The sequence below is a fragment of the Cyprinus carpio genome, chromosome A11 (assembly GCF_018340385.1).
Source record: "Cyprinus carpio isolate SPL01 chromosome A11, ASM1834038v1, whole genome shotgun sequence".
NCBI lineage: Eukaryota > Metazoa > Chordata > Actinopteri > Cypriniformes > Cyprinidae > Cyprinus > Cyprinus carpio.
In genome coordinates, this window is record NC_056582.1 from 133666 (window position 1) to 144671 (window position 11006).

The 11006-nt window shown below is 39.5% G+C and overlaps 2 protein-coding genes across 3 annotated transcripts in view; both read left to right on the top strand.

The window, feature by feature from the left end:
* Positions 1–6301, top strand: part of LOC109063921 (schwannomin-interacting protein 1) — a 36237-nt gene extending 29936 nt beyond the window's left edge. For both annotated transcript variants that reach the window (XM_042765797.1, XM_042765798.1), the window contains 4 exons: positions 276–473; positions 4715–4838; positions 4943–5036; positions 5786–6301. In XM_042765797.1, coding sequence (XP_042621731.1) covers positions 276–473; positions 4715–4838; positions 4943–5036; positions 5786–5837 — 468 coding nt within the window. In that variant the 3' untranslated portion in view covers positions 5838–6301. The remainder of the gene's footprint in view (positions 1–275; positions 474–4714; positions 4839–4942; positions 5037–5785) is intronic.
* Positions 6302–6449: 148 nt separating this feature from the next.
* LOC109063941 (interleukin-12 subunit alpha-like) lies at positions 6450–10625 on the top strand. The gene is made up of 7 exons (XM_042765799.1): positions 6450–7264; positions 7405–7529; positions 8857–8973; positions 9384–9425; positions 9502–9621; positions 10130–10174; positions 10254–10625. Exons 1-7 carry the CDS (start codon positions 7255–7257, stop codon positions 10383–10385), a joined length of 591 nt encoding a protein of 196 aa, XP_042621733.1. The 5' UTR covers positions 6450–7254; the 3' UTR covers positions 10386–10625.
* Positions 10626–11006: the final 381 nt, after the last annotated feature.

The following is an 11006-nucleotide window of genomic DNA, read 5'->3' on the forward strand; positions in this document are numbered from 1 at the left end:
GACCATGTCAAAAATCTGGGATGTTTAGAACTTATTTTAAATGATACAATTAAATGTTAGAAATATGTTTAGTAAATGTGTGTGGATCATGTCAGCTCACGCAGGAGAGCAGGATTGTCAGGGTTTATCATTGTTTGTTATGCAGACAGTATACTGCGTGACATTAGAAGAGAATGCACAATCGTTTTCACTCATCATGTTCACGGTATGCTGAGCTTCACCGGCTCCAGATGGAGAGCTGTCTAATCTTCGTCTTGTGTTCTTTCTGTCCTCAGAGCAAACAGAGCTCGTCCTACTCGGACAGAGACACCACGGAGGATGACTCGGAGTCTCTGGAGGACATGGACTTCCTGAGCCGACAGAAGAAGCTGCAGGCCGAGGCCAAGCTGGCTCTCGCGATGGCCAAACCCATGGCCAAGATGCAGGTGGAGGTGGAGAAGCAGAACCGTAAGAAGTCTCCAGTGGCGGATCTGGTACGTGTGCTGAGCTCCGTCGTGTGTTTCACTGATGACCTCCAGCAGAGCGCTAGTGAGAGCCGAACAGCTGAAGAAGAACGAGTCCGTGATTGTAGAAACACTTCAGATTAGTGCTCGACTAACACTGCTGAATACGAGCGTGCACAGTTAGTTATAATCCTGGCTACTGTGGAAAACAGCTGCACTGAACTGCACTGAATGCACACTTGTGGTCTAGTTCAGATATTAAAGGATTAAGTGCCCTTAACTTCTAAATGAATCATCTGATACGATGCACGTATTGTGTGCATGCTTGTTTATAAACAGGTACATTGTACCTAATCATTTATTATTTTATTATTAACTACATAGTATTTAAAGACATGTATTGTAAAGTGGGACCGATAAATGTTTTTATACTTGCAGAATATTTAATATTAATGAAATAAAAGGGCACTTAAGTGATTTAAATAGATACACTTTCATGACTGTTTCTATGGTTTCTTGAAGCGTCTCGGAGACACAGTTCTTCTGGATTGAGTCTGTCTCAGTGTGTTCTGTTTCTTCATGTGACTCCAGACACACTGATGATGATCAGATCACATCTCTGAGTGCAGCACTAACACCTCACTGCATTATTAACATTGTTACAAAACTGATATGTCCTACTGACACACTACAGCAGAAGACAGAAACCTTTTTGTTGTTGGTGAAAATACTGATGGTCTAATGGTAACACTTTACAATAATGTTCCATTAGTTAATGATAGTTAATGTATTAACAAACATGAACAAACCATGAACAGTACATTCATTCTTTATTAATGTTAAAAGTACAGTTGTTCATTGTTAGTTCATGTTAGTTCACAGTGCATTATCTTATGTTAACAAGCACAACTTTTGATTTTAATAATGCATTAGTAAATGTTGAAATTAACATTAACCAAGATTAATAAGTGCTGTACATGCTTAGCTCATGTTAACTAAAGTAATTAACTAATGTTAGCTAACGAACCTTATTGTAAAGTGTTAATGGTCTAAGACACTAGTACAGTAGTAGTTGTAGATATCAGTTAAATGTAACAATAACGAATAACAAGCAATAGCACAAAAACAGGTTTCAGGTTTGGAGGTGTTCAAGTGCAGAAACTGAATAATTAAATGTAAAACAGCTTTGCATCAATAGATTTTCTCTTTTTTGATTTACACACACACACACACACACACTACTGGACAAAAGTTTGGGATCAGAATGATTTTTAATGTTTTTTACACGAGTCTCTTCTGCTCATCAAAGCTGCATTTATTTGATCAAAAATACAGGAAAAAATTTCAGTTAATTTTTATTCTTTTAAAGAAATAAAACTTTTATTCAGCAAGGATGTTAAATTGATAAGAAGTGATAGCAAAGATTTATATTTTGAATTCAGCTTAATCAAAAAATACTCCTGAAAAAAGTATCACAGGTAAAAAAAAAAAAATTAATCACAAAAAAACAACTTGGCAGCACAGCTGTTGATAATTCTGATAATAAATCAGCATATTAGAATGATTTCTGAAGATCATGTGACACTTTATACTGGAGTAATGATGATGGAAATTCAGCTTTGCATCACAGAAATAAATTATATTTTAAAAGGATATCAAAATAGAAACCATTATTTTATATTGTAATAACATTTTGCAGGAATACTGTTTTTTTTCTGTATTTTTGATCAAATAAATGCAGCCTTGATGAGCAGAAGACTTACTAGTCCCAAACCTTTGAGCGGTAGTGTGTGTGTGTGTGTGTGTGTGTGTGTTTGTGTGAATGAATATCTTTTGTTTTTGGTTTAAATGGGTATTTTGTGGTGACACTTCATAAGTAGGCTACACAGCTGGAATATTATTATGACACATGCACTGGTCAGTTTATATATAAAAATACAATCAAAACCCTAATTGTGATACAGACACAATCAGCGTGATTCCACAAGAATCCGTGACGTCTCGTTACACGTCATGCATTGAGAACGCCTCCGCCTCCACCGCATCAGTGTCTGTCACCGCGCCGCTGCTGCACTGAAACTATGACACACACACACACACAGCAGGAAGCAGCTGCTTGAGCGCTCTTCCTCCAGCGTTTGATGGACAGCACACACGGCTCACGCCAGCAGGGGCACACAGGGGAAATCCTCCCGGAGCTCACAGAGACGGACAGCGAAACTGTGCCTCGACACGCTCTCAGAGGGCATGCGCTGAGCTCACCAGTTCTTCCCTCCCATCTCTCTCGTCAGCTCTGTGCTGCTCCTCCAGACAGTGCTCTGCCAGTGAGAACAAAACTGATAGCAGCCTCCTCAAAATTCCTTCGAAACACATTGGTGCTCTTGGCACGGGTGACGCTGTTTCTCTGCGCAGCTCGTGTCAGCGGGACACCCCACAATTAGATCATCTCCTCACAAGCCTGACACTGGACGCTGTTACACAGCGGATGCAGTACTCGGTGTGTAACGCCACAGAAACACTGCTCTGACCAGTCAGCGTCCACAGCTACAGCTGCTGTCCGTGTGCTAGTGACCAGACTCAGATGCTTGTAGATGTGAATGAAAGCTGATGTAACGTCATTTTTATCAGTCATAACTTCAGGAGAGAAGAAACTTTCATGCACACTACAGCACTTTAAAAGATTATGAGTCAAAACTGAAGTATGCTGTGGGAATGAGACGGCGGGAAAACTGATTTTATCAAGTGAAATAATGAAGCTCCAGTCATCCACACACACCTGAAGCTTTTGATTCGTTCATATCATTACGTACATATTTTACACATTTTTTATCTACTTGCTGTTGAATCTAGGAGACCTGAACACACTTGAAGCACTTTTAGTCCAGTCACATTCACTCCTATAGTGCTTTATACAATACAGATAGAAAAAAACATTCACATGTTCACGAGTTCATAAGCAGCTCATTATTCAGATCAGTTCTCATCTCATAACATCAGTGCAGGCAATCAGTAATATTACTGAATATTAATTAAAAGAAATAACATCATGGTCGTCTTCCAGTTTCCTGCAGATGAGAGTAAGACTGGGGTTATTATTATTAGAATAATACATCTAACTTGCATCAGCCTGCTTCTCATATCAAAGCACATTTCAACAAAAAATTTGGGATTTTGATTAGACAGCTTGTTTTCTTCCTAGTATGCTTCGAGCTACTGTTGTGTTTTAATGATCTTGAACCAACTCTTCACGTTATAGCAGGATTAATCAGACTCTGTTACAGTTACACAGAAATATCAAGGTTACTCTGATATCTCGGCTACAGAGATAGCATTCGCTTCACTGGTGTGTACGTCTGTGAGAAACCCAGCTCATCAGCAGCTCACGGCACTCAGATCTGCCTTAAATGGGGAAAAACATTTCAATAGGAACAAGACCAAAGCAAGCGCACTGATGTGAAAGTAAAACTGCAGCGTGTCAGAATGAAGCGCGTCCTCATGGGAACTTCAGATGGGTGGTTTACCTGGAGAATTACCAGCGTGATACTGCTATTTGTAATGTGAAAAACCTGCTTTAGTTTCTGTGAACAGATCTGCTGTTCATGCTTATTTTTATTCATTATTCCTCATGTCCAATCAGCCTTCGCTATCATAACCCATAATTATGATATATAATAACCCCAGATGATTCTCTGGAAGATTAGTCAGAGATGTCATTAGCATAATGATGAGAAACTGAACGACTGGCTGCTGGTTGGTTAAATATATTAAAGAGATGAAAGTGTTGTGTGATTACCACAATAAGTCATTTCCAATTTTATCAATGATTTCAGAGAATCGTTTAGCATTTTCGAAATCCTTTAATGTCGTTCAAACAGTCAGACTTTCACCCGTGACCTGTGATCATATTTTCATCAATACCTGAATAATAGAGCATATTCTGAATCCTTAAATACTTCCTCCAGGCATGTTCTTCAGAACGGTCACATGTGACATCAAATCATGTTTTCATTCATGCTTTTTAAAATACTCTCACTTTGAACTAAATTGACCGTCTCTAAACAGAACAGAACAGCTGATATTCACAGCTCTGGATTGCCTTGAGTGTCACTATGAGCTAGACAACACTAGAAATACAGTACTGCTAGCTCTGTAAAACACATGCATTCAGAAACATCTCTCAGATCTCAGCTCTTGATCCTTGCTTCAGACTGTGAATCATAACCCAACTGATCCATGTGTGTGTGTGTGTGTGTGTGTGTGTGTGTGTGCAGCTTCCTCACATGCCGCACATCAGCGAGTGTCTGATGAAGAGGAGTCTGAAGCCCACGGATCTCAGAGACATGACGCTGGGACAGCTGCAGGTGATCGTCAACGACCTGCACTCACAGATCGAGGGTACGACACACACTCCTGTCTCTATACTCGTGTGCGTGTCGTGTGTGTGTGTGTGTGTGTGTGTGTGTGCGGAGCTCAGAGACGTGTGTCTGTGTGATGCTCAGGTCTGAACGAGGAGCTGGTGCAGCTGCTGCTGATGAGGGACGAGCTGCACATGGAGCAGGACGCCATGCTGGTGGACATCGAGGACCTGACCAGGTGACCGGCTCACGCTCTCAATCAAACGCTGAACACTGATTCAGTTTCAGCACAAAACTACAGCCGAACAACAACATGTTTCCCCAGCGGTGTTATCCGAGTGTCACTGAGACTGTAGTTTTTAAATCTTATTGTTACATTTCCAGCTTTGATGTTAATTTTAGTTCAAGCTCTTAGTCATTTTGAAGTGTTTTTTTGTCATTTGTGACCCTGTCTGTGAAATCCAGACTGAATCATGAGATAACACGCATCAAAGTTTGACATGGCCTTACTCAGTCTATATTAAAGATATCAAGGTTATATTTGACACAGAATGTTCTTCATCTTTATGAAGGATGATTTCATGTAGAAAATAAAAATTAAATGTAAAAAAATTACTTTAGCTGGGTTTTCACATGCAGGCAGGGTCACATTTTTAGACTTTAATTAGGGGACTAATTCTTACTATTATACTACACTATCTGAAATCAAGTTTATATATATATGCATAGATTTGATTTGATTTCAAGTAACAAAAATGTAGGGTTTTCACTTCATTTCACTTCACTTTCACTATTTTACTAACTAGAAGTCAATTCATGTATTAGTGACTGTCTGTTTAATATCTGCTAACACTTTATTCTGATGGACATTTTTCTGATTTTAAGTAACTTTGCACGTACACGTCAACTTACTGTACTAACCCTAACCTAACAGTGTACTAGTACTCTGCTAAATGAATGTCTGTGTGTCTGTGTGGTGTTCTTCAGGCGCGCTCAGAGCCAGCAGAAGCACCTGACGGAGAAGACGCTCTCCAAATGAAGCCGCACACCTCCACAGCATCACCTTTCCTTTGCTTCTGTGCTCCGTCAGTCCTCCAGGACGTGCTGGACGCTGCCACCGGCTGCTGCAGCCATCGCCTCATAGACCGTCTCAGTCCTTTACGTTTGCCACTCAACTAGAACTGTCCGAACATACAGCGGTGTGAGGAGCTCCACGCCTCCTCCAGCAAGCCCCGAGTCCACTGCTCGGACAGTATTTAAACACAGCCGAGAGTGTGAAGGTGCTCCAGAGGAAACATGCCTGCCTTGTAGTCGACTTGTAGCTTTTGGTAACGTTCACTGCGACCGGTATTCAACATTTCGTGAATGTTGAGTCTGACACGAGTCGTCTGAATAAGTGTGTTCATATCATTTTCATTCTATTGTATCCAGATTCTTTATTTGAGGGAGATGCTTATGTACAGATGTGTATAAAATAAGAAAATAAAAACTTTGTTTCATAGACCGCAGCGTTCTGGACTGTCTCTTGTGGAGAAAACATGCCATATATTATATATCATATGTTTTCTATGGAAGCTCATTTCTGCCACAGAAAAAACGCTAACTCTTAGTTTTATTTCATAAAATCAGATTTTTTCTGAGAGGACAAGACAGAAAAGAAAAGAATGGTCAGATTTAAAGTCACAGTTATCTTTTTTTATTCTGTGATTAAGACAAATCAGGACTGTGAGATATAAATTCAGAATTTTTATCCTGTGTTGGAAACAAGCTTCTGTAGTTTTGCATCATAATTCATGCTTCAGAATAAAGCTGAACATACGATTAAACACAAAGCGCTGATCTTCACAATTCAAATCTAGATTTCTCATTGAATATATGTCAGTGACAATCATTTCCAGAAATGGCTGTCTACATTATTTTCCATTTTGAAAATGAATCATGTTGGAAATGTCACCTCCTACAGATCAAGCTGAGTTTGTGTATCATACTCTATTTGAGACCGTATACGACGAGGGCTGACTCAGATATTTGTGTGATTGAGTGGAATTATTCATATAATCAGACTCCTGTGGTTGGGAAAGAATAACAAAGCCATATTTTAAAATAACATTGATGTTCATATTTGCGCTCTACCGATCATTACACAGTGATATCCGGTTATTCATGGAAAGCATTGAAAGTGTTGTGGTTGTGTGGTCTGAGTGAAGTGAAAACAGAGCAGGTACTGCTGTTGTGCTGAGGTCACTGGGATGAGCGCATGCACACATCAGTGTGTTTATTCCAGTTTCACTGCGACGACAAACCAAAAGAAAAACACTGTGTGTGTGTGTGTAGATGATTTACAGTGATTGAGGGATTCCCCCATCATGAGTATAAAGCCCTTCACTCTCACACTTCATCAAACACACACACACACACACACACACACACAGTGAGTCTGAGCGACGACACTCATCATGAAGATCTGTGAGTAACTCAACATCTATCACATGATATATTTTTTTCTCTTTGCATTTGATTGAAGGTTAACGTGTGCTTGTGAGATTATTGAAAGCTGTTACAGTGTGACTGTCTGATGTACTGAAGTGTGTGTGTGTGTGACGCAGGCGCAGTGTTCAGTGTATTTGTGGCTCTTGCGCTGGGCTGTCCGGTTCCTCCGAACACACAGCAGTGTGACTGCAGCGCTGAGGCCAGGTCTCTGCTCTCCGGTCTCTCACACATCATGGAGAAGGTACAGCATCACACTCAGCTCCTTCAGTCTCAGACGACAAAACACTCACAACAATCTGGCACACCTGTATTTTCAGTATCTGCTAAATATATGTTAGAAATTAAAATTCTAAAACATTTTGGTATATGAAGGTTGGAAGTAAACATGTTTTAAATTACAACATATATTTAGCATATATTTTAAATGGGCCAGAAATGTGAAATATATTTTGAAAGTAGATATATTTCAAAACGTATTTCAGGGGAAAGAAAATACATTTCTATTCTTACATTAGGCTAAATGAACCGAATAGCTTAAACTAAATGTTTAATAACATATCGTAATAGTGCAAATTTGTAATTAGTTATTTTTTTTTCCTAGTATGTTACTTGTTGATTTTTATTGTAATGTGTTTTATGTTCATAAACAAGTAATTTTTTTTTCTTCAAATGTGAATATGTAACTGTATTTTCTTGGAGTTGACTATACGGAGGGCAAAATATATTTAGGTATGTTGTCAAAATATACAAAAATATGTAGGTAGGAATAAATAAATATGTGTTTATTTACATAAACATATTATGAAATATATTTTAGCAATTGTATATTTTTGTATATTTAATTTATTTGTGTGTATATATATATATATATATATATATATATATATATATATATATATATATATATATATATACATATATCAATATATATGTATATTTTTCCATATGGGATACTTTGAAACCTGTTTATTTTTGTGTGTGCTCCTGATATATATTCATGTCTGGATCATTCCTGTTCTGAAGCACCTTTTAAAAGCTGTTAGCTTTAAAACACAAATCTGAGGGTGTTTTTCTATCAGACTGTGATCAGACTGTGGTCAGCTTTACAACCACAGCGCAGTTATTACAAAGACAGGAACATGAACAGGATCTACACGAAAAGCCACTTCACATTTTAACCATCTTCTGAAATATTCATATCATTAAAACTGATCTCAGTCAAATCCAGCAGTTTGTGCTGTTGTTTTCTCTTCAAAATGATGATGACGAAGATGATGAGGATGATGTCATTGAGGAATTGCCTTCTCTTGGTTAGTTAAAGGGATTTTACAAGAACAGGAGAGAAGGCACAGGCATTGATTATCAGTATTTAATTACCATTCAACATTTTCAGTTTAATAGATAGATATGAAAACATGTTTTATTTGAAGCACTTTTGAGCAGTGAGAGTCATATTATTTTGTGATGCTCTGATAGTAAGCAGAGGGACTCGAGACTCATGTATCCTGATGGTTACACTGATGCCGTTTCTCTGGTGTGTGTGTGTGTGTGTGTGTGTGTGTGTGCAGGATGGGAAGATGGAGCACGGGGATCTGTTCGCTGGCTTTAACTGCACGGATCTGGAGGCTCAGATGATTCCTCACACTCTCACAGCATCTGTCTGTCAGCCCAGCGACTCCGCTCATGTGAGTCTGACCACATCTGGCTCATCACAAGCTTTAGTTCAGTTTAACCCTCATCACACAGCTAGTCAGGATCTGCAGGATCACTAGTTCAGAGAAGGCTAGAGCTGAATCAGTCACATTGCCCTGCAACAAAATTAACGACGCAGACAGCAAACCATGACAATATTAACATGAAACGAGCTGTTCCACTGCAACAGAGTGTCTCACGACAGCGCCACCTACTGACAAAAGTGCAGAAACGTCAGCAAAAAAATCAGGTTTATATGAACGAAGAACAGTTGTGTTCTTATTGTTAGTTGATGTTAACTATAATGCGGTTAACTAATGTTAAGAGATGAAGTGTGAGCATCTGTGCAGTGTGTGTGTGTGTGTTCCTCATTATTAACGCTGTGGATGGCGTGTGATTTCAGAATGCGTCCTGCTCCAGCCACAGAAGCTCGTCTTTCAGTGAGGTGAGTTTGCTGTGTTATATCCGTCTGATTCAGCTCAGGTGATCCGGTCTGTCTAACGCTTGTGTGACGTTCACAGACGGAGTGTCTGAGGAACATCAGAGCTGATCTGAGATATTACGATGTGTTGCTGAGCTCCTACAGTCCCAGCGAGACTGATCTGAGTCCAGTGATGACGGCCACCAAAGCCCTGATGAATGTGAGGCTCTCCTCGTCCTCCACATGAGCTGATGTCATACCAGCACACTAGCACTATTCAGCACTAACAGAACACATATTATCACAAATAGTACTGTGATTATTTTTTTAGTTTTAAATTTTTAACATCTCTTCCTTTTTTTCCCCCATGCTGCTGTTAATCATGAAACTGTAGGTCAAATTCACTGTGAACATCATAATCATAAATTAAAAATTTGCATGCACATATACACATTTCACAACTTTTCACAAGTCCAAACATTGCAGGCATGACCCTGAATGAGAACCTGTCATTAATGTAAAAAATATTATCCTGGCAATGCAACATAATACGAGGGTTAAGGACTAGTGGGCAGAACACAGTGCACACTGCGCAGTGCTCACTTAATAAGCTGGTATTCCATTACAAAACAGCAGCACTCCTCAGTTTAGTGTGCAAACACATGCCTTGAAGAGTAAAGCGGAGTGTGCTGCAAACTCTAACGCTGCGTCCTGTGTTTGTTTTGCAGTGTTTGAATGAGAAGTACGAGGCTGCGGATGGAGAGTTTCCTCGGGTGAGTGTCTCTCTCTCTCTCTCTGCAGACACACACTCGTTCATCACACGTCCGCTCATGTTCTCTGATGTGTGTGCAGTGGGATGTCTGGAGCGGATCCTCCTTCGATAAACGGCTGTCCCTGTGCAAAACACTGAAGGGCTTCCACATCCGGGCCATCACCCTGAACCGGGCGCTCGGGTACATCTGCTCCGGAGAGCACAGGAAGTGATGTCACTCACTACGGCGCCGGTTCCTCTTCACGCGGCCGCCTGTCAGTCACGCATAAGCTAGACGCGTGTATATTTATGTCAATCACTCGGTCTATTTATTGGTTTTGAGAAATTATTTATTTGCATGTTTGCAATGTATTATTTATTAACTATTTATTAAATTATTTGTGTAACAGAAATGTATTTTGTGTTTGTGTGGATGATTCCCAAGAACAAATAAAGCACGAGTCATACAGGGATCGCATGAGAACTGAATTATTCTTTTCAGATTAAAGAATTAATGTGCTCCACAATCACGTAGGAGAGAAGCGTTAACACTGCTGTTCATGACTAACTGAACACATACTAGCATTAGTTATGCAGCAGTTAAGCATAGTAGAAGAAGAAGAAACCTGAACATCACTCAACAAGTGCCATACAAATCAATAATTCATGTGGATATAATATTCACTTCAGAAGAGGGCTCAACTGTCTTTATTACACACGTTTAGTCATTTGGGTTACACTTTATTTTAAGGTGTCCTTGTTTAAGTGCTGAGTGATATTAATGAACTACATCTACTTGCTATATGGTTAGGATCTGGCTTAGGGTTACTTGTATGTATTTTTGCATAATTAAT